Source organism: Amia ocellicauda, chromosome 3 (assembly GCF_036373705.1).
Source record: "Amia ocellicauda isolate fAmiCal2 chromosome 3, fAmiCal2.hap1, whole genome shotgun sequence".
Taxonomy (NCBI): domain Eukaryota; kingdom Metazoa; phylum Chordata; class Actinopteri; order Amiiformes; family Amiidae; genus Amia; species Amia ocellicauda.
In genome coordinates this window covers 352,286-376,662 of record NC_089852.1, presented here as the reverse complement: position 1 = coordinate 376,662, position 24,377 = coordinate 352,286, and the positions used below count along the sequence as shown (strand labels likewise).

The 24,377-nt window shown below is 48.9% G+C and overlaps 1 protein-coding gene across 1 annotated transcript in view; it reads right to left on the bottom strand.

The window, feature by feature from the left end:
* cacna2d2a (calcium channel, voltage-dependent, alpha 2/delta subunit 2a) overlaps positions 1–24,377 on the bottom strand; it is a 247,107-nt gene that overhangs the window by 88,063 nt on the left and 134,667 nt on the right. Inside the window, exon 5 of the mRNA XM_066697542.1 lies at positions 6,622–6,666. Coding sequence (XP_066553639.1) covers positions 6,622–6,666 — 45 coding nt within the window. The remainder of the gene's footprint in view (positions 1–6,621; positions 6,667–24,377) is intronic.

Genomic DNA, 24,377 nt, shown 5'->3' with positions numbered 1-24,377 from the left:
ATTTCAAAACAGTTATACATTGATTTGCATGTTAATTAGGGAAATAAGTATTTGACCCCTTCGACTTAGTACTTGGTGGCAAAACCCTTGTTGGCAATCACAGAGGTCAGACGTTTCTTGTAGTTGGCCACCAGGTTTGCACACATCTCAGGAGGGATTTTGTCCCACTCCTCTTTGCAGATCCTCTCCAAGTCATTAAGGTTTCGAGGCTGACGTTTGGCAACTCGAACCTTCAGCTCCCTCCACAGATTTTCTATGGGATTAAGGTCTGGAGACTGGCTAGGCTACTCCAGGACCTTAATGTGCTTCTTCTTGAGCCACTCCTTTGTTGCCTTGGCTGTGTGTTTTGGGACATTGTCATGCTGGAATACCCATCCACGACCCATTTTCAATGCCCTGGCTGAGGGAAGGAGGTTCTCACCCAAGATTTGACGGTACATGGCCCCATCCATCGTCCCTTTGATGCGATGCAGTTGTCCTGTCCCCTTAGCAGAAAAACACCCCCAAAGCATAATGTTTCCATCTCCATGTTTGACGGTGGGGATGGTGTTCTTGGGGTCATTCCTCCTCCTCCAAACACGGCGAGTTGAGTTGATGCCAAAGAGCTCGATTTTGGTCTCATCTGACCACAACACTTTCACCCAGTTCTCCTCTGAATCATTCAGATATTCATTGGCAAACTTCAGACGGGCCTGTACATGTGCTTTCTTGAGCAGGGGGAACTTGCGGGCGCTGCAGGATTTCAGTCCTTCACGGCGTAGTGTGTTACCAATTGTTTTCTTGGTGACTATGGTCCCAGCTGCCTTGAGATAATTAACAAGATCCTCCCGTGTAGTTCTGGGCTGATTCCTCACCGTTCTCATGATCATTGAAACTCCACGAGGTGAGATCTTGCATGGAGCCCCAGACCGAGGGAGACTGACAGTTATTTTGTGTTTCTTCCATTTGCGAATAATCGCACCAACTGTTGTCACCTTCTCACCAAGCTGCTTGGCGATGGTCTTGTAGCCCATTCCAGCCTTGTGTAGGTCTACAATCTTGTCCCTGACATCCTTGGACAGCTCTTTGGTCTTGGCCATGGTGGAGAGTTTGGAATCTGAATGATTGATTGCTTCTGTGGACAGGTGTCTTTTATACAGGTAACGAGCTGAGATTAGGAGAGTCCCTTTAAGAGAGTGCTCCTAATCTCAGCTCGTTACCTGTATAAAAGACACCTGGGAGCCAGAAATCTTGCTGATTGATAGGGGATCAAATACTTATTTCCCTCATTAACATGCAAATCAATTTATAACTTTTATGAAATGCGTTTTTCTGGATGTTTTTGTTGTTATTCTGTCTCTCACTGTTAAAATACACCTACCATTCAAATTATAGACTGATCATTTCTTTGTCAGTGGGCAAACGTACAAAATCAGCAGGGAATCAAATACTTTTTTCCCTCACTGTATATGTGTTTATGTGCTTATTAGTAGAGGCCCGTCAAAAAGTATAAAAAGGTCTTAATATAACGCTAAAAGGTGAATTAGACTGACGGCAACTTAGCTTCCTTGAATGACTCAACGGTGCTAATCATGTGGACCTGACACTGATTGGACCATTTCTATTTGTTATGTGTTAATGAATTGTGCCCTTTCACCGGTGAAGCCGGGATTTGTATTGGCCCGTTCTTAAATGGCAACAGCACAATTAAAAGTATTTTAAATTCCCGTGCTGAACTATTGATTCTGTCTCTGTTTTTGTGAAATGCCTTTGCCTTGTTTAGTGATGGGTCTGTAGAAAACATGGAGTAAACATTTAAACTTCTCCCTATTTACAGTAAGCTTCAATAACACGTTTATGTGCACAATCATTAGCTGATAATAACTCGGTTACTAGAAATGTATCTGGTGACCTATGAACTATCTATATTATCTCCACCGTTTAGAATATGATTTGTTTTCACTAGAAGCAATAATATTGTACGATAAAGCAGTCAATTAAATTAGAAACTAGATACATCGAACACAGAGGGACGGAGGGACGGAGTGATGGAGTGAAGGAGGGATGGAGTGAAGGAGGGACAGAGTGATAGAGTGATGGAGTGCAGGAAGGAGTGACGAAGTGACGGAGTAAAGGAGGGACGGAGGGATGGCGTTCGTTTGAGCTCCTGATCTTCACCGTTAACGGACAGCAGGACTGCAGCTCCTCATGTGAGTCTCATTCACTACGAGAGCGACTCCAGCACCTGCTCTGTTTCCTGTTCTGTTTTTTCTCCAGGAAAACCTGTTTTCTTCAGCTGGCGTTTGGTTTTTGCACTTTCTTTACTTTTCTGTTCCCCCCCCCCTTTTTTTTTTTTGACAGCCCAGTCATAATTAACCAAGGCAGACTCTAATTAGGTGCTAAATAAATCAGGAGAGGAAAGACTGATTGGTTAATTTCCTTCAGCCATTTAGCACCTGTTTTGCTCGATTCATTAACCAATTTGTTAATTTTATTTCCCCCAGTTTTCAAGGTTTAATTAAAGGTTGAGCAGCGCAAAAATGACACTTTGAGGACTCTTTCAACAGTACCCCTTAGCCTCGATATCCATCTCTCTCTCTCTCTCCCCATTATTCATTCTGGCTTCTTCCCAGTGCATGTTGATGAATATGTTCTTCAATTCAGATGCTCCTCCACTGTTCAGAGAGAACCAGCAGCAGCGCATAGCCGCCCCTCCCCTCCGACTCTCAGCCTGTGTGCATCTTTGTCTTTGTTGCTCGGTGCGTTATTGAGCACAACACAACGTGTGTGTCAGACAGCCGGGCCGAGCGACACAAACAGGTCTTATACACTGAGTGACGGGGGGTATCGATCCCTACCTCCAGCCATTGTCCCATTTTTCACTTCACTGCTCTCATCCTGACGTCCTTTTTTGGCTTTCCTATTTTATTTTTACACAAAATAGCTGCCGTCTCCCTCTCTTTGATTCCAGGTGTGCGTCCAGCCCGTGTCCCCACCGTCGCCTGTGACAAAACCCCCAATCCCCAGGTCGGACTGTACGACACTTTCTAATGATTACTGCGCTACAATGCGGCTGCGTCACAGTGGAGGCAGAGGGGAGTGAAAAGCAATGTACCTCAGAGAGCAGTGTAGAGCAGAAACCTAGTAGAACACCCTCCACTCGTTTATGTATTTATTTCTATATCAGGAGCAGCTGTATCTGTATTGCTCTCCTCTCTCTGAGAGACTCTTCACCCCAATCCACGTCAACGGACTGAATAACACATGAATGAGCTCTGAGCAGTTTCAGCCAGGGAAGAAGAGAGGGAGAGAGAGTGAGGGAGGGAGAAACGGGACACTGGCTACCCAGCTATATCAGTATTTCTCTAAGAATATTAATCAAATCTCAAATTTGTTTACCTATTATTTAATTTTAATTTTAAGGTCTATTTGCTCAGAATTCCTCCGTCTAAATAAATGATCTTGGCGGTGAATAAGCGCTCTGTCCTGCCTTCCCTCCAGCCAGCGCTGCAGGTACACAGAACAGCTCCGGTACTGACCCGGGGCCGAGCGCAGGATGGGTTTGGCACAGTCTTCCCCAGCGGACTGAAGCAATGACCCGCTGATTGACTGACTGACACGCTGACACACTGACTGACTGACAGACTGACAGACTGACTGACACGCTGACACACTGACTGACACACTGTCTGACTGACTGACTGACTGACACACTGACTGACTGACTTCTGATAATTATTTGTACAAATCCGCCCTGTCTTCCTAATGAGCGTCAAGAATGGATTGCTGTCAGAGATCACAGACAGGCCTGCAGTTCTCCTTCACCAGTGTGTAAACACAGGGCCAGCAGCTGAGCAGCGTCAGACGAGGACCACCGGGGTTGGGGGGGGGGGTTGTGGCGGTGGAGAGGTTTTTTCAATTGTATACTTTTGTTTGTTTGCTTGTTTTTGACCACTTTCCTCCGTCCTCAGCCCTCTACTCTCTGCCCCTCATCCTCTGCGTGGGAAGCCTGGATCCACTGAGACTCAGAGGAGCTTGTTGCCTCACCCTGGAGAGAGAGCGATTGGTATCAATACATTCTAGCGGTTTTATCCTTATTCAGCGGTGGGGGCGGCTGTTACATCAGTCCCTGGTTCGTGACAGGAGATGCGGCGGCTGCATCAGGTCTCTGTGCCCAAGGATCTCGCTTTAACCTCCTTTAATGATGATTGATCGGAAGAAATTAAATGCCTTGATGGGCTCTTAAGTGCTTTATCATTAATCACAGCCTGTTACCTCACGAGCTCGGCCGCTCGCACCCCCATCGCCAGTCCTTTGTCTGAGGTCTCACACGTTTTGCCACTCTTTCAAATTCGATAAATACAAGACCTGACCGACACTGTTCTAGTGAATCCAGGCAGCAAAATAAATACATGTCAAAATCCATCGCCCTGTTCAGCGCAGGTGTGCCGCCAATCTCGGGGACGACAGTCCATGGGTTCAGAGAACGGGGGCCAGTGGGACCCGGGACCAGACCTGTGGAGGAGGGGAGGATCGTAAAGGAGGACAAGAATAAAGGATTAACGGATTCAAGAGCTATGTATTATGGAGATAGAAGGAGGTAAAGGAAGGAGCCTCGTCTGCAGATGATGAAGACCTGCTGCGTCTCTGTGCGGGACCCCTGAGCTCCCTGAGGGACCCCTGGCGTGTTCAAATTGGGTGGGTGAATAAAAAAAAAATACACTGGAAATAACTGGCGATTCAAATATATATTTATGCAAAAATACGGCTTCTTATCTACACCACTGTGTTTGAGAGGAGACTCCGGGTGTGGTAGAAGTGGGGGGGTATTTGTTTTGATATAGTAGGGCTGAAGAACAGGTCTGAGAGTGAACCGGGCCCCGACTGAATCCCACAGACTGGGATTGAGAGTTTAATTCAAACACTCTCCAGGAATAAACCCGCCCACGGATTCCTCTTCACCGCAGCTCTGATACAGGGGGGGGGGCTGTGGGAGGGTGGGCCGGTCGGGGATTTAAACGATTGTCACAAAATTACAGAGGGATTTCTATGAGTGTTATTTATTTATCTATCATTGAACTACAGGGGCGAGAATCACAGTCAGTATGTAATTAAAGATTACAGTTCATTTGAATTACAAATCTGGGAATTAAATTCAGCTCCCCTTTTCAACTCAGATATTGATCAAATTAATTGGTGACCGGATGCACTTTTGTGTTGCTAATCAGTCAGATGTGAAAATATGTGCATTTATTTGGGTTGTTCTCCATCTGCCCCCCCACCACTTTGTCTTCTAAACGTAACAGATGATGCCATTTCCTCTTGAGAACAGCAGGGACCTCAACAGTATAGAGGGTCTGGGTTTGAGTGGCAACAAAATATAATAAAATACTGTGTGTATATAAATATATTTACAGGGTGTCCCATAAGTCTGGAAACATTGAAAGCCTTTATTCACTTATAATAATGTTTCCCTATGATTGCAGACTTATAGGACACCCTGTATGTGTGTGTGTGTGTGTGTGTGTGAGTGAGAGTGAAAGTGTGTGTGTGTGTGTGTAAATCTATACTGACCCTGTGACTTGTTTTGACTCGTATTCAGATTCTGTGTTCTGGAGAGTTAAGCCGCCATGGGACTCGACAACTCCATCGAGGAAGCACAACACACTGACTGGTACTGGGAACATTAGCAAGCCTCATCATCAGATGCACAATAACACAACGACAACAGCAACAACCACCACAGCAACAACCTGCTGCTTCAAACCCACCTACACAGGAGACAGAGGACAGCAGCATGCACAGGGACGAGGACGAGGACGAGGACAGCAGCACAAGTTGTGTTCTGCCTTCACCTGGAAAGCAATCACCTGAGCTGAGTCATGGTGTTTAGATCTACAGTTTGAACAGATCTATATATTTACTGCCATGACCCGGTAGCTGCCAGATCAGATGCCAGCGCCGGGCAGCTCTGGAGAACGGGATGGGCATGAGGTGGGGAAATGAAGAGACAGCACCTGGTGTGAGTTAAGTGTGTGTGAATAGATTCTCAATTGTGTGTCAAACACCTGTCCAACGGGTGAGATCTTTAATGGCCGCCTACAGCAGGGGCATGACTGTCCAGTGCTTTAAGACCAGGGATGTTTTCATCAAGACTAACTGGGTTCCAGCTCTGTGTCTGGTCTCTGTAGGAAGGAAAAAACCCAAACTGAAGCCAGGTCAGACACACAGCACCGCACGCGGGGGCCACACGTCACAGGACCCCGCAGGAGCTCCAGCGCACATCTCTGGCACCGAGTCACGCGGCCGGCTCGGTGGACCGGTGAGCGCCGCACCACACGTCTGCACTGGAGCCTCCCGCAGGGTCAGGGGGGGATGGGACCCCAGGCAAGAAGAACAGAGGAAGGAGGAGAAGACGGCTCCCAAGCCCAGCGACGGGGATCAGGACGGATGCAATCCAGCAGCACGACAGACAACACTAGACAGGGCGGGGAGGAGGGGGAGCGCCGGCGGACTGCGGCGTGATGTCAGCGCGCCAATTCAACAAGACACACGCGTGTGGAGGGGGTGGGACGACAGTAACTCTGAGCGGGGGGGAAAGAAGAAGGGGACATAAACAAGGCGTGAAGAAGCAGAACTTACATAGTCCGACTCGGCTTTGGAATCGTAGTACTCAACATCGCTCTCCTGGGGGAAGAAGAAGAAGAAAACAAAGAAAAAAGAGTAATAAGAATAAATTATAAATAATAAGAAAAATGCAAAAACTGAGCGAAAAATTTATCAGATGTCAACGCACACGAGGCGGGGAACGAGTGGACTCGGCCTCCGGACTCTGGGAGCGCTGGGGGCGCACAGACGGCCACACAGACCACCAGCACTCCTCTCGGCACAGCCGTGCTTTCATTCAGGAGCCGTTTTATCACGCTGTCCCCCAGGCGTGTCCCACCGCCCATCCTCTGGGGGTGAGAGAGGGGGACTGACAGCTCTGGGTTGGCAGAGATACCTGTCTCTGCAACCACACACTCAAATAACCCACACACACCACAACACACCGCACAACGGGCCCCACAGCACCCTGCACTGGAGCGCGTCAGTATCACAGGAGGCCTCTGTGGATGGAGGTCACTCTCCCGCCATACTGTGTCTCCGGAAGCAAACACCCCTGGGTCCTACAGCCCGTCAGACTCATACAATTAGCGTGTTCCCAGAGAGGCTATCCCCCTGTGAGACAGGCCGGGGGTCTGCAGGGCATTGGCAAAGGGGGCTTTTTTCAGGTCAGTGCCCAGTTGACCTTTTTTTTTTTCCAAATTAAAAGGAGTGATGTGATGAGAACACGTATGATTTAGCGTGACATAACAGCGGCAGTGCGCAGACTCTGAATCATGTAAACACACTGCGAGAGGAGAGGTTTGCTGCCACACCCCCCCCAACTGTCCTCTGGTCTGACCTCCGTGACTCACACTGCGCTTCCCTGCTCGGCGGCCCAGCTGGTACTCGGAGATAAAGAAATAAAATAATAAAAGATTCTGACACGCATTTCCAGGACTGTTATAAACCTTGCTGCCCTGATTTCAGAAAAATAAATACATTAATAAAATAAATAAATGGCGAAATGAAGGGAATTAATCTTTCTTGGGTTTATACACTGCTGAGAGCTTCGCTTGAGAGACTCTGCTCCTGTTCTCGTTCGGGCAGATGGAGTTCGCTGTGGCCAGCAACGTCAACATCCACACCAACGTCTGGACAACAGGACGGGAAAAGACACGGCCTTCATTTCCCCGTCTGTCCAGCGACTGGCTGTACGTCTACATACTGTCAGGACAGAGCAAGAGAATGGACAGAGCAGCTGACTGGTTTCTGCATTGTCTCATCCTGTATCTTTTCCCCTCTTTTCTAATCGTGTGTTTCCATCATCTGCAGGATGCTACTGCAGGGCGGCCATCTTTCTCTGCCCAGACGTCACAGCTGCTTGTTTACAGGGAAACCAGGAGAGAGACGCACAATAAACTTATGACCAAAAAAAACAACCTCCACCCCTCACACAATTTCTGGTTTCTGCACCGGCAAAAGTTTTCAGATCAAAACCTTGGAGTCCCTCTTTTTAAATTTCAAAAGAGATACACTGAGGCCCTCTGCAGGGATGTTGTTTTGCAGACAGACGCTGGGTTCTATACTTAATAGGCTGCCCAGCACAATGGGCCCCGCGATCATAGTGTCCAGCCACACGACAGAAGGGCCCAAGACAGAGCAGCGCCGAGTTAAGCAAGTCCAGACACCAGACTAGACTATTCTAGACAACCCTGGACTAACCTGAACTAACCTGGACTACCCTGGACCAACCTGGACTAACCTGGACCACCCTGGACTAACCTGAACTAACCTGGACTATTCTGGACAACCCTGGACTAACCTGAACTAACCTGAACTAACCTGGACCAGCCTGGACTAACCTGAACTAACCTGGACCAGCCTGGACTAACCTGAACTAACCTGGACTACCCTGGACCAACCTGGACTAACCTGGACCACCCTGGACTAACCTGAACTAACCTGGACTATTCTGGACAACCCTGGACTAACCTGGACCAAGCTGAACTAACCTGGACCAGCCTGGACTAACCTGAACTAACCTGGACCAGCCTGGACTAACCTGAACTAATCTGGACCACCCTGGACTAACCTGGACCATCCTGGACCACCCTGGACTAACCTGGCCCACCCTGGACTAACCTGGACCACCCTGGACTAACCTGAACTAACCTGAACTAACCTGTACTATTCTGGACAACCCTGGACAACCCTGGACTAACCTGAACTAACCTGGACCACCCTGGACTAACCTGAACTAACCTGGACTATTCTGGACAACCCTGGACTAACCTGAACTAATCTGGACCACCCTGGACTAACCTGGACCACCCTGGACTAACCTGAACTAACCTGGACCAAGATGAACTAACCTGGACCACCCTGGACCACCCTGGAGTAACCTGGTCCACCCTGAACTAACCTGGACCACCCTGAATTAACCTGGACCACCCTGGACTATCCTGAACTATTCTGGACAACCCTGGACCACCGCTGCACTACCGGGCACCACCCTGTCCCACTGCTACAGGACATGGGATCCTAACAAGCTGCCAATAGCTCATTTAATCTAAAATGGCACACCGTAGAGGTGGCCTTCTCCCCCTGGCTGTAACCTCCTCCAAACGCCTGTCCCTCTCTCTACAGCCTGCTACACGGGCATCGAGATCCCACAGAGGACCTGAGAGGGCTGATTGGGATTGCGGAGGCGGGGGAACCGTCTCGAACACATCACGAGAGAGGACGGCCAGGCGGGCATTAGCTTGCAGGGGCTGAGGCGCCGCGCGGCAGCTGACATTCTCGCATTGATTTCCAGCCACTTTCCTCTGCTCGTTCTCCGTCTCTGTTTTTAACTGACAGCCGCAGAAAGCGAGGTGCCCCCGCCGCCTGGCCCACACGCCTGTAATTATGCCCAACTGTTCAGACAAATGATGCCGAGTCTGTGGGCTGCCGTTCGTTTCGAGCAGGAGGCACAATACAGTCAGAGGTGAGGGGGGTCTCGGCTGCTGTGAATCCGTAATTAAACAGAGGCACAAAGTGAGCCTCTGTCCAGCGTACCTCCTCTCCCCTCTGCCCGACCCCTCTAGTATACTCTCCCCTTCTCCCCCTGCCCCAGTCACCCTTCCCCTGTCCTCCCCCTCTCTGACCGCGCCGCGCTCCCCCTCTTCAATGCAGACTCTGGGACGGCTGGGTTGGGGGAGACGCCAAATGGGGAAGGCAGCCATCTGCACTTTCTAATTAAGAAAAAACTCACCAGAGAGCCCTAGCACTAACGAGCTAATTTCATGTGTAATGAGCATCCTGTAGAACGGGGCTCTGCAAACACCAACAACAGCTCGGGGAACTTGACACCAACGCGCCACGCAAACTCAACAACAACAACAACGACAAACAAGCAAAGAATGACAACAATAGAGCAGTGTGAACCCCTTGGCTGTTACTAGGCTGAGTTTGGTGTTACAGAGACCAGAGAGAGTTTCAGTACCAGAGAGAGAGAGAGAGAAACGGGCTCCTGAATCCACAGAGAAATTCCCACTTGTGTAAAACAGTGGGTAAACATTCAGATCTAAATAAACCAGCTCTGTGCCACAGAACAGTTTGTTTTCGTTCATAATTATTTTTCCAGTATGACAATGAAGGGTTTGCTTTCTCTCTATGGCAGGAGAAACACCGAAGGGGAATCTGCCCGGTGCCCCTCCAGCGCCCGAGACATGCCTGCCTGGCCCTGCCCAATCTGCAGCCCAGCAGTGTCTCTGCAGCCGTTGAGAGCCCAGCCTCTCAGGTTCCCACTGTTTTCAGCGCCGCGGTGGGACCTACCTTGTTATTATTTTCTCTCAGACAAGGACATGTTCTCAAGGACACTTGCTGCATGACTTGGTCGAGGATGCTCTTTTCTCTCGCCCGTTCCGTTTCTCTTTCTTCGGAGTGGCATTTGTCATGCTCGGAAAGCAGGAGGACTGCGAGGGGTTCGGCGGGGAGGCGTAAACAGTGCGCTCTCCGCTGTCTAGTTTATTATACTAATATTGACTGTGCTTTGGGGGGCTTATTGAGGCGAGAACCGAGTGGCAGGGAATCCAACCGCAGCGAGGGCAGCGCTGAAGCAAGGGTGGGTGGAGAACGCGTTTGAGAGCTCTGCTGTAGATCACTGTACATCACATTTTTACCACCTTATACCACAACCTCAACGCCATTCCTCGCTGAATAACAGATATTCTGTCACCACCAAACTATCTGTATCTCCTGCATCGGCTCCTTATGAGCACCGACACTGAACTGCACACGCTGTGGCTGTGACCTGCCCTGAGAAAACCTCCATTCTCAGTGTAATACGGTACAAGGAATATTGAGACAAAATAAAAAAATATGGACAATATTCACAAGTCAGAAACCCAGAGTATATTCTCTTCTCTTAATGGTCACACAAATTGCCAGAGACATTTCAAGCCTCAATTGTGGGGCTTCAGTTTCTGACAAGGTTTCCTTATTACAGTCAAACTCATCACGTTCTATTTCTTTAATTATTCTGTGTTAGTCATGTTTATCTGCTGTATGATTGTGTTGTTTGCAACCCGTTTCAGACTTTATCTTTTCCCTGCAGAACGCCTTTGCGTGAAGTGTTAAGAAACCACCAGCGCGTATGAGCAGGCGTGTCGGGCTCCGCAGCCCCTGTGATTCACTTGGCCTGGTGTGCTTGGCTGCACAGCCCTCGGGGTGGCGGCGTCAGATCGCTCTCTCCAGCGGGGCGTGAGGGAATGGGGAAATGGGATGATTTGACAGGGATTAATTCTCCTTGCTCTGGTATCCTGGTGTCCTGTTAACAAGAAGCCCTTCAACCACAAGCACACACACACACAGACACACAAACACGCACAGAGATGCAGGGGGACACAGAGAGACCCACGGAGATGGGCTGAGATGTGGACGTATGCACAGACAGCCTTCTGAAGCCACAAGCGGGACAAAGCTCTCTGGACGCACGAGCCAGTTCCAGTGCTGTCGTTCCCCTGGGGTTTGCGGTCATGCCCATGGGCCTAGGGATGTGAGCCAATGTTTTGAAAGTGGCTCCACTGGACCATCCACTCAAGGACGAGTCAGGATGTGAAGAGTCAACAGAAGAACAACAAGGACAGTGGCAGCACTGGGGTTCATATTGTCCAAAGCCTCGCTAGATGCTCTTAACGGCACACTACGATACAAGCACAGAGACTGTGAGCACGCAGGGATGCCCGTGTCCTCAGGAGGAAAGATGGAGAGGAACTGGTTAAAGAATGGACGTGTCTTGGTAAACAACACAGAGAGACCGAACGAGGCACAGCGGCCACCGAGTCCCAGCCCTGAACCTCACAGAGCATCTCCAGGGCTCACAATGAGACCGTGTGGCGTCCAGGAGGCCGGTCCTGGCAGGAGCACCAGCTTAGCTTCAGACTCAATGCTGGGAGAGCTGGGCTGCCGTGGGGGCGCTGCGGTCAGAGTGAGGGCTGGGATGAATGTCCAACAGGTGAAAGCAGCATGTCAGACTGGCAGCCTGCCTGGCTGGGGGCTCGTTAGTGTTGCACTTTGCTCCCGAAAGCGCGCAGCGTCTCTATGAGGATGAACACAGGGCTGTTAACCTGTGTCTGAACTGCACTGTCTGGTCAAGGCACAGGCCACGGCCGCCACAGGGTCATCAGCTGCCCGTCCACTCAGGGTCGTCAGGGTGTGAAACGGCAGAACCTTCCACGCCGCTTGTCAGATCCTCTGTTCCTTCACTCTCTCTTTCCTTTCTGCTTGCAAGCCTCTCTTCTCCAGCAGTCGGTCACAGGCAAAGATGTCACATGAAGAGGGATAAAAAGTGTCACAAAAATCCTCCTCAAGAGTCTCGGCCCGCCTGTCGTTCATGCGATTACAGACACGAGAGCTTTGACAAGATGACGCAGTGAAAGTAATCTGAAAAAACGCCTGTGTGTGCGTGTGTGTGTTTGTGTGTGTGTCTGCAGTTTGGCCAGGGATGGCTTTTAATAAACCCTCCCTCACAGTAATAAAACAGCGACACAGGGTCTTCTAATGACACAAACTCAGGGACATGGATACAGAAATGAAATAAATAAACACAGAGATAAACAACAGCGATACTGGCTGACACTAAAGTCAAGTGCAGCCGAGGGCATGGAGACTGCCCCCCCAGCAAGCGCTGTGGGAGGGAAGAGCTGGGGTCCGCAGAGAAGAGAGGAAGCTTGCGCTGCCAGCAAAGGTCTTGAGCTCGGCCTTCTTCCGCAGAGCGTCTTTCAGTTCTCTGAAAGTTCGGGCATCGACCCTCGCAGTAAGTGTCCCTACTCTGTGAGCTGGGACTCTACGTGTTGACCAGCGTGCATTTGGACAATTCGGTGCCAGTCCAGTGGGGAAGGTAGCTGAAGAATTCCCTTCCATCTCAAACTCCTGTTTAAAGTAATGGTGTCTCGAGAAGCCCAGCTGCTGAAGAGAATGGACTCCTGAGATGATGGTTCTTCTGGTTGACCCCAGGCTAGACCACCAAATCATTGTCCCCACTTCTCCATGTCAAACCCCGTCTTCACATTGCAGGGAAGCCACAGTGGAACCACACCAAGGCAGAGTTGAGGACACGAGTCTTAAATAGCATGACACCGAACCGCCTAAGACCCATGCCCGAGATTCCCAGCAGCGCTAAGATTGATGGCAAGTTCTTAGGGGGTGGGACCGGCCTGACTCATTCATACTTCTGTGCATATTGTGTCTATTTATTAAGAGACATTATAATAACAACAGTAATATTCTGTTTCAAAACCAGAGCTGATGTTGCTGAATGTGAATGTGTCAGCGCAGCATGTTTTTGAATGTTGAAAGTAAGCGCTGGGGAGGCTGGGATCTCTCTGGGATTGTCGCCCTGGATAAGGGCATCTGCCAATAAATAAATAATAATAACAATAATAATAATAATAATAATAATAATAATAATCATCATCATCTCGGTCACAGGGAGACAAGAGTCTTCACTGGTCCTGCCCGTGTGTCAGCTTGCAATCGTCTGTAAATCCGTAAAAAAGTTTGACTGTCCATAAAAAATGTTGCATTACTACAACTTCCTTCATCGCTAAATTTCTGACTGCCATCAAACTTTCCTCATAGTTATGAACATTATTTCAACAAAAGTTTAATGAAGAGCGTAGATAGGTCAATGTTCCTGACAATCAAACGTGTTAACCAATCTGGGGACGAAGTAGGCGGATCCGACCAAAATGGGGGCATCAATTACAAAGTATTAATTATCGGAGAAACAATTTGCGTACTTCCTGGTTTTAAAAATTCAGTGCACAATGCAGCACATGGGTCTGGAATTGACCGAAGGAGAGGATGTTACTGTGTGTGTCATGAGCCATGGAGTTCTGCTTTTACTAGCCAATCCAAAAACCCCTGTCTCAGGCAGCTGGAATAGATCAGCTGATAAGGGAGTCGGGTTACAGACATCAGCCAGAGCCAGGGAGAGAGAGAGAGAGGGTTTTATAATTCAGATATAATAGATGCTATTGCTATGTATGTGGTATCTATGCATTCAGAACAGCTTCAGCTATGCATGTATGCATGTATTATGTACTTATAATGCAATATATATTACATTATTATATTATATATTATAAGTGGAAAATGTGCAATAAAGTACATTTCCAGCAATGAAAAACAAAATCTGATCCAGATTGGGCACCCACTCTGCCCAGATCTACCCCCGCCAGCCCCCCTAGGGTGCAACTGGACAAAACAAAGACTCACAGTGCACTGGATCACAGGCAGAACAAGCACACACTTTTACCTACTGCCCCTCTGGACACAGCAAACTCTCAGTAATATTTGGACAAAGATAACTGTAGAAATGCATACTTCATTTTCTATTGCTTCTGGTGGTTTCAGGGATGTGCGGAGCATTATGCATTTTCTAAAGCTAGTCAGCAATAGCTAATTTCCTTGTACAAAAGCCAACAGGGCAGCTCTGCAGCATAGGGTGTGTATATACATTTTATTATCACACTTTTCAAAGACCAAATAGGAGTGTCAGTAAAAAATATGGCATGTCAGTAAAAATAGTCCAACTAAGTCAGTCATGTCAGTAAAACCTCAAATTTATGGTTGGCAACCTTGCACGTGATGCACCCGTCACTGGGGCTCCGATCTCCTCAGATGGATGGCAGCCTTTAAAGCAGAGGACCCTGGGCTGCTGCAGAAAAAAGTGTCCGAGCAGCCAGATTGAAACGAAAGATGCACGCAGTTCAGAGGCTTAATAAATTCAATTAAGATGAGCATCGGTGATCGGGGTGGCAGGTCCCAGAGGAACAGTGGCTGCACGGCGGGGGGGCGGGCGGTGGGTCCCTGGCAGGGCCCGTCTTTCCCGTCAGGCACACCGAAAGGCACCTCCACTCACCAGTTTGTGCGCCGTACCCAGCAGCAAGAACGCACACACGGACCACAAAGCCCGGGCCGCCATGAGACGAGCCGGGCCGCCTCCCAATTAGCGACCATCTGGCACAGTTGGTCCACGGGCTCGGTGGGGGGGACAGGGGTTAAGTGCACATTTAATGAGGTGGAGTGAGCACGCCATCCTTCACTGCCCCCCCACGTCCCTCCGCAGAGTGCCAGGGTGATATAGTTCTAAAATAAACCGACAAACAAGCGAGCACGACAAAGAAGGAGCATTCTTTTGAGATTTTAAAACTGGCGAAGGGAGTGGAGATGAAAAGAGAGAGAGAGAGAGAGAGAGAATCCCCATTTTCTTCCCATTCCAAATGCCTCCAGTAACTCTTGGTTATTGATACTGTCACCTTGCCTTTTCCAAACAGTTGCTCAGAGGTAATAAATCACTGCAGAAGGTCTAAGATGCGGCGCCTCCATTTAAACTAGACTGCGCCCCCCAAATCAACTGAGAAAATCACTGAGGAAATCTCAAAGGGCAGGATTTCGTCGGGTCAAGGTCACGCTGGCTTTACGTGACTTTAAAACATTGAAATCTTATGCACAACTTTAATTATACATATTCTCAGTTAACAATCAGTTCAATACACAATCGTGCACAACATAGATTCCTCGTGCATATATGTCTTTAACATCAAATATTGATAAATGTGTTGTGATAAAAAAGATATGCAGTAGTTCAGGATGGCTGTTGTGTACTGATGACTGTGTACTTCTGCTCCTCAAGGTGGGGGCAGTGGATAATCTGTCTACTTCAACAGAGCTTCTTGCAAAAGAGTCTGCGAGGGTCTTTCAGATCTGCGCCCGCCTCGCTCAGACAGACCTCCGCTCTCCCGGCTGCTTCCGAAACCTGAGGAATTAATTCCGCTTGCAATCAGCGCAGTCACGAACACTCGACCCGCGACAGAGAGAGGTGAAGGCACTCGCTGATAGACTCGGGTAAAGACCCTCTAATCGGCCGGCAGTGACAGCGCACACTTCATCTCCAGCCTCGCCGGCCCTCGGGGTCAAGTGGAAGAGACGGAAACGGAGTCTCAATCGGCTGAAGGTGAGATTTCTAAGTGTATGTATTCTGACGTGAAATAAACGTCCACAAAATGTACAAAAGGAGAGAGAGACAATAGAGAAGTGCACAATCTCCAGCCTTGTTTACCCAATTATGTGAATCAATTAACAGGACTAGTTAAGAACATAAGACAGTGTCCAATCGAGAGGAGGCCATTCGCCCCATCGTGCTCGTTTGGTGTCCATTAATAACTAAGTGATCAAGGATCCTGTCCAGTCTGTTTCTGAATGTTCCCAAATTGTCTCTTCAGCCACATCGCTGGGGAGTTTGTTCAGATTGTGAAGCCTCTCTGTGTGAAGTAGTGTCTCCTGTTTTCTGTCTTGAATGCCTTGAAGCCCAATTTCCATTTGTGTCCCCGGGTCCATGTGTCCCTGCTGATCTGGAAAAGCTCGATTGGACACCGTCTTATGTTCTTATATTACCCCCTCAAGCCATCCACAACACGCCTCCAGTTCCAGCCTGGCCCTTTCGGTCACACAGTTGTTTCCAGGTACGGAGAGGTGAGACCGAAGGAGACGGCAGCTCTGATTCACCAGACAGATCCTGCGATGCGGGTTGACTGGCTCGTTACTAAAGAGAAGTGAGTGTTTACACAAATCCAGTCTGACAGGGCCGTGTGTGAGTCTCTGCCCGTGGATCGAGGCGACCTGCTACATGCATAATGTTTTCTTTCCTCTTCTTTCCTCTTTTTTCTTCCTCCCTGTGTTAGTTCTGTACAGAGCCGTGTGGGGGGGGGCTGTCAGAGAGAGGCGTCGGGGATCGAGGGCCACGTGCCACTCTGCACACTGGTTGTGTTTGACCGGCCGACCTTGCAGCGGAACAAAAGCTGCTGGCTGCAATCTTGCAACACGACTTCACTCTTGGCTTCCTGATGCCTGTCCGTCTCGGTGCGACACGCCGATGCCTTCTCCGGCACAGCCAGCAGAACAGATCCCAGAGTGCAGCGGTGCGGACACAAGGCACCGACACAACAGTGCATCTGGGCTGCGTTAAAGCCTGCGCGATCATCAGAGCCGGCTATCTACCTTGTGCATTCGATCTTTCAGCATCATTGAAATCCCCTTGCTTATTTGGAAACGTATATTTTTAAGATACTTGAAAAAGCCAATATCTGTGCCCAGTTGTCCACCTTTGCAAACCCAGTGCAGGGACATCACCAGAAAAGGCCCAAATGGTTGCTAATTCTGACAAGACTTTACGGATTAATCGATTGATTGATTTGATGTCAAACGGGTATCATTCCAAAAGACACGCACAGGTTATGAATATTGGAGCTCCATCACATATGTGTACAACTCTGTCGGTTGTGTGGTTTGAGTCCAGCTGGTTCCCTGGATGTTCAAACCCAGCGTTGGCTGAATCCCCAACATAGAAGGGGGAGTGAGACACAGTGCCAACAGCACATCGGGATTTCACACTCCACCACCATCTCACTGGAATGTTAAAGCCAAACCAAACAAAAGCAGGTTTCTCCTCGGCGTTCAGGTCCAAGGGATTTCTCTGCCTCTTCAGAGAGATGGGGGCTGGTGAAAACACAATTCCCTTGGTTTGGAAGTCTTAGAAACATAAGACAGTGTCCAATCGAGAGGAGGCCATCCGCCCCATCGTGCTCGTTTGGTGTCCATTAATAACTAAGTGATCAAGGATCCTATCCAGTCTGTTTTTGAATGTTCCCAAATTGTCTCTTCAGCCACATCGCTGGGGAGTTTGTTCAGATTGTGACGCCTCTCTGTGTGAAGAAGTGTCTCCTGTTTTCTGTCCTGAATGCCTTGAAGCCCAATTTCCATTTGTGTCCCCGGGTGCGTGTGTCCCTGCTGATCTGGAAAAGCTCCTCTGGTTTGATGTGGTCGATGCCTTTCATGATTTTGATTTCGTAGGGTGTGAAAGTGTACAGGGAGCACATATTGAACTCCTCGAATTCCTCAGATAATGCCCCCTTCCCTTCTCCAGCCCGTCCCTAATGACCGAAGAGGCCCCCACACTGTGTCCAATTCCCTGCCATCGTCGGACGAATCACAGCTCAAGAAGAATGTACCAGTCCATTACACAGCCGACAAATAAAACAAATATATTGTCAATATTATTGTTGGCATCACTGGTCAGTAATGATTTTCACTAACAGAGAACACCCTACAGCCCCCCACTGCCCGATGTCACCGGCGCAGGTTTGAGACGATGCTCAGTAGCTTCCTGTGAAAAGCAGCACTTGAACGGGGAGCGATTTATATATACGACACTCAGCCGAGCATGCTGGGTAAACAGACATTATTCCACACACCTTGAGACACTAACCCGAGGCAGCAGGCATTCTGAAAGAGGGAGGAAATAAAGAAGAAAATCTTTTTGTTCCTCCTCTTCTTTGTGCAAGAATTGTATACGACAAAACACGAGAGGAACAAGGCTTTGATATGGATTTGATGTCGGTGGGGTGCTGATGGCAGTGGTCTGAGGGGACCCCCGCACAGTTTGAGCATCCCTCTCTCACTGACAAAGTGAGGCACACCTTTCCCTCTAAATCATCTCTCTCTTTGTGACAGAAGTCAGGAAGTCTTGGCTGCAGGTCTCTCGGCCATTACAGGCATTTCCAAAGTGCACTGAAGACAACGATTTTAACTTCCCCCACAGCCCCGCTCTCCTCGCCCCCCCGCCCCGCTCTCCCCTCTCATCTTCGTTTCCGCAGTGCTGGGCGGCCCGCTCCATGTTGCCATAGAAACAATCACCTGCACTCTGAACGACAGCGCAGCATCGCAGCGTCGCTCCGTCTCTCTCCCTGCCCTCTCCCTCTCCCTCCCATTCCTCCAGTTTTAGTTGACTAATGTTTAAAATACCAATTTACACAGATATACAATGTTAAAGCACACACACACACACACACAGACACACACACACTTGCACACGCACACACACACACACACACACTCGCACATACACACACACACACACTCGCACTCACACACACACACACACACTCGCACATATACACAAGCACACTCACACACGCACAGAGACACACATGCACACACACACAATCGCACACGCACTCGCACACACCTCTCCCGTGTGAATCTGCTCCTCACATGCAGATGCAGAAGCAGATGCACTTTATGAATTATTATTATTGCGCAGGCAGCACCAGTCTGAACTTCACCCCAGTACTGAGGGTCCCGTCTGTGGCCCCGCGGAGACCCTCCCTCACACACAGGGTCTCCAGAGTCTCGGTCCCCGTTCCCTGGGTGGCCCTGCCCCAGGCCCCTGGGTGCCCCTGCTCTGTCATCTGACCCCGGGGGCTCCTGTGAACGGAGCGACTCCTCAGGGAGTCAACGCACTGATCATCAGAGCAGCAGTGAACCCAGGCTAACAGACGGGACACTTAGAAGCCTCCACAGATACTTTTCACATCCATTTACTCTGTCAATCAATGTCTCTCTCTCTCCATCTCTCTCTCCCCCTCTCTTTTTTCTCAGCCCCCAAATTTCTCTCTCTCCCTCTATTTCTCAGCCCCCCAATTTCTCTCTCCCTCTCTTTTTTCTCAGCACCCCTCTCTCTCCCTCTCTCTCTCTTTCTCTCTGTCTCCCCTTCCTTCTCTCACAGAGCCCTACCTGCTCTCGCTAATGGTGCTGTCAGACAAATGCCATCACGGCTCTTATTTTTCTCTTAAGGGTATTCCAGCCGGTCTAAATTGTGATGAAGAAAACTATAAAAGCTATAAATGCAGAAAAAACACACTCATACTTTTGCTGGCTGTGAAATATGTGCCGCAATCAGGCCTATTGTATTTCCTTATGTTATTCAACCCTCAAACTTACGGTTCAATACTCCTCTAGCACAGAGACTGTCTTTAAAATTCATTTTCCTCCCTGTGAAGTCTTTCAGTTCAGACCCAGATATATATATATATAAATTACAATTAATCTCAGGAATACCGTTTCTGTAACTATGTACATTAGAGGCAGGCATCCCAATATTGCGAGACAGAGATAGGAATGGATGGCCATTAGATTTTAAAGGAACCAATTACACATCACGGGATAAGTGTTTAATAAGAATGTGCAGGACGACAAAATCGCCAGGAGAGAAAGAGGCTCTTTTCACACAGAATCACTGACGAAGCTCACTTCCATGACACTGATTTTGCCAACGTCATCTGCCTGCTACAGTATTAAGGATCCTGATATTTGTCTTTAAAATTAAAAACAGAGGCCCCTTAGCTGCTTTACAGAGGCTCACCCAGGCGTCTGCAGCACAAAAAGCCACCGATTACAACAAAGAAACAGAACAAAAAACTCAATCATTGTAATCAAAACCCTGCAGTCTAAGTTGGGCGAGACACACCCAGACACTGGCCCAGGTGTTGTAAAAAACACCCAGAACTCCAGTGTCCAATCACGGACAACTGAAAATGAATGACTGCGACCGACACAGCAGAGGGAGGATTTGTTTATCCCTCTCTTCCTGTGCCACCCCGTGTCTGATGCCGCGTCATCAACACTGGCACCGGCCCCTGCAGGAGAGTAACGGGACATCTGATAGCAGCTGCTGGGGAAGGTATATAGAAAGCCCTGTAAGTTCAGAGCTGCTGTAAAAGAAAAAACTTAACAGAAAAGACGCAGCTTTGACAGGTAGAATCCGTACTCACCAAGCATGGAACAGAGCATTCTCCAACAACCCGGCCTTGAGCTCCTGGCAAAGGATGTAGGGTTGAGAATTGAGCTCCCTGTGCCGGTGGGACGGAGGATGCAACGAGAGGCACAGACAAGACCGACTGTCCACCTGGTGGCGCACAACAAGAGGCAGGGCTCCCGGACCCCCAGGCTGCACCCCCCCGCCGCTCAGCCCCCCGCTGTCAGCCCGGCTCAGCATTGACGCCCCCCAGCCCGGCTCAGGTGATGCTCCAGCACCATCGGTCACATCACAGCCCTGTGCTTCTCTAAACACGGCCTGAGCCCGGCGCTGCGGCACAACTTTGTTTCCAACAACAACAACACACTTTCTGTCTCTGCCTCGGCCTGAAGGATCATAATCCTGATATCAAACATAATAGACAGATGGAGCGATGGATACAGACACACACGTACACTCTGTATGCAGCGCAGATCAAAGCTAATATTTATTCTAATCCAGTCTGCGGCGCAATGGGCTTATAATCGTGCTGTCAATTGATCAGTCGATCACCAGCGACTATCAATTAAATAATTAAGGAGCCGGCTGAAACTAAGGAACAGACGCACATAAGCAAACAGTTTACAAACACAACAAACGCTCTGGCAGACAGAAATAAACAGAAGCGAGAAACCTTCTGTTATTATTTTCCTCCGTTTTCAGCGATGGGTTAAGTATTGTGGCAAGGCTTGGTACAGTCTTTGTCAATCTCCCTGATCTGAAGAAATGTTTATTCATCAGCAGTTACTTCACTTACTGGGGACATCAAAACTCATCGTCTCAATAGGAATGCAGTATAGAAAATAAAATGCCTTCATTGATAATTGCGTGCTGTTCTGCACCCCTCGTTCAGGATCACAGATCGGCCACGTCTTTTCCCCACGTCTCATATTGACGTTCTGTTTGGTCCTGATCTGAATCTGCTCTCCCCGATGTTTGGCAGCGACCGGATTACAGACGCAGGGATCGGCACCTTTTTTACTGTCTGAGACAAGGTTAGTCAGCCTGACATTTACAGCTCAAACAAGCCCTTCACTCAGAGCTTTATGGAGACAGATTACAGCCTGATTTGTATCTCTTCAGGGCAGCTGCTAATTAGTTTATAATTATCGCAGGAGCGGGGCGGAAGGCAGGACCGGGAAAGCGTCCGGAGATGGGGAGATGCTGTCCCACTGTGAGACGGGCCCCGGAGAGCCCTGGTGTGGGGAGGGCCCCGCCGTCCCCTCGTCCTCTGCCCCCCATCTGCCGAGCCGGCGCTGCGGATGCCGAGCGCCTGGGAGCCATCGAGACGGTTTAATCCTGGCAATCTCCACGGGCGACCTCACCGCCTAATGGAACCTGACGTTATTTCAAACACAATGAAGGGTTTCATTTGATGAGGATCGTTCCAGCAAACACCCGCCTATTAGGGGCAGACAAATATCAATTCTGCTGATTGGCCTGGTGCTCAGGGGGGGAAAACGAAAAGGGCGAGATGTGACTGTCAGCTGAAAAAAAAGATTAAAGGTTACAAAAACTTGGCTTCCCAGGATTCCTCTGTGGCTGCCGAGATGGCGAATCGACGGTGCTTCTCCACGCAGGAGGAGCCCACAGAGCCGGTCCCCTCCTCTCACGCCTCGAACAGGCCGTGAGGCGCTGTGATAGCGCGGGCAGCGATCAGTGCTGTGCCAACACCACTGCATCGATTACATCGATTCTGTTTCACACTGTAGTAAGATGTCAATTTGTAGGCAAATAAAATAAACACTCAAATATGCAAACAGAGCTTAATGTTGGCAGGAGGAATTCGGTGCATTTTCTACGCAAGATAGTATCGCCGGCCCGTCCTGCTGCTCAGATGCAACGCTCCTCAGTCCTCCCTCGCTTATTAACTTCTAATGGGCCCGGCAGGATGGCGGCACTTGATCTGATAGCGGCAGAGATACAGAGAGAGAGAGTCGGCACGCCGCTAATCCGCTGTCTCTCCTGGCACAGTGCGCCGCAGCACCTGAGACGCCGCGGGAGGGGAGGAGGCTGAGAGGGCGCTCTCTCTCCAATGCCGGTTAAGCCAGGCTATTACCAAGGGGAACAGCAGCCAGGATTATCCATCTCTTTGCGAAGAGAGCTGGTTAGATTGCGTTGCTCTTCGCACACTGGTGCCAAAAAAAAAAAAGCAGACGGTAACAGACTAGTATAAAAATGTATTCACTGAAGACCTGAAGTCAACTACGGGGGGATTGTAGGAGTATTGAATGGCAGAGTCGGGGGTCCGTGGTGGAGCGGGACAGCCTCTGTACGGTCAGCGATACTAATGATCTTTTAATATCATCGAATTGTGTATTAATTGTTGCACGATGTGTCAAGGGCTCAACATATATCTGTCTCTCCACACAATCCTGTCCCGTCCCAACTTAATACTTAGAACTGGATTGGTTGCGTCACCTTTGGACTATGAAATCGAACCCTAGCCCAAGCTCAACCCTAACAAAAGAAAACAAACAGCAATAGTGCCACACCCAGAGGCAACACAATGACACCCCAGTGTGCAAGTCAAGCCACCCTCTCAGATGACCAAACAGAAATGCAACTGTAAACTTATGAGAAGGAAACGTTGACTCTAGACCTAGCAAACCAAAACTGTCCAGCTGAGTAAAGAAAATTATCTTAAGTGTTGAGTATTATTAAATATTATAAATCACACATGAGAGCCCAGCCAATCATAGCATTTCTCCAAATCCCCTCTTATCCTGTGTATAAATGTCACCCCCGGCAGAGAACTATCACTCTTAATAAATTATTCAGTTACCAACATTGTGTCGGGACCCTTCAATGCTAGTGGTGCACGTTTAACAGGAAACGTTTGTTTTTATAAATCGTTTTGTATGTTTAACCAGACACAGAGAATCCTGGACCTGTAAATATCTCTGTCTCATCCTGACGTGCGAGACTGATAGGTAGTTACTCGTCTGCATGAAGAGTGTCTCGTGTGTTTGGTGTTCAGCTTCGCTTCAAGGTCCTCACACCCACAGTGAGTGAGATGACTTCTCTTCCACAATAAGAGACACCTTCACACAACCCATGAACCTATAGGATTAAACACAAAAGCGCGTCTTAATGTTTCACTTTGTGCGTCTCTCTCCTTTTTAATGCTCGAGTAAATTCCACCTCCACGTCTCTAAAGAATTTAAACAGAACGAACAAATATGTACAATTGAATAAGCACGGATACATAATTTTTACTGCTTTGCCAAAAACAGATTATCTTTTGATTGGCTGAGCTGGACCTATTTCCTTTTCAGAAAATAAAAAAGACTGTATTTTGTGTTTACCTCAGCATGTGGCAAAATGGAGAGAAAGAAAGGGGGGAAAGAACAACAACAGACCAAACAAAAGACGAGTGAAAGCAGAGAGATAAAGCACAGCAAGGATCGCGGCGGCTCTGCAATCTGAACGACAAGAGCAACGCTAAATCCACCGCAACTAAACTTCACGGACCGGAGCAGGACTGGCTGCTGCTCCAAAGCGCTGGCACGTGCAGAAAGAGAGGGATGAAATGAAAGCAGGGAGACCAATTGTAAGCGGAGCACACAGAGCCCGTCTCCGTCCACAGAGCCGTCAGATCCCTTGCCTTTCAAAGGCAATAAAATCAACC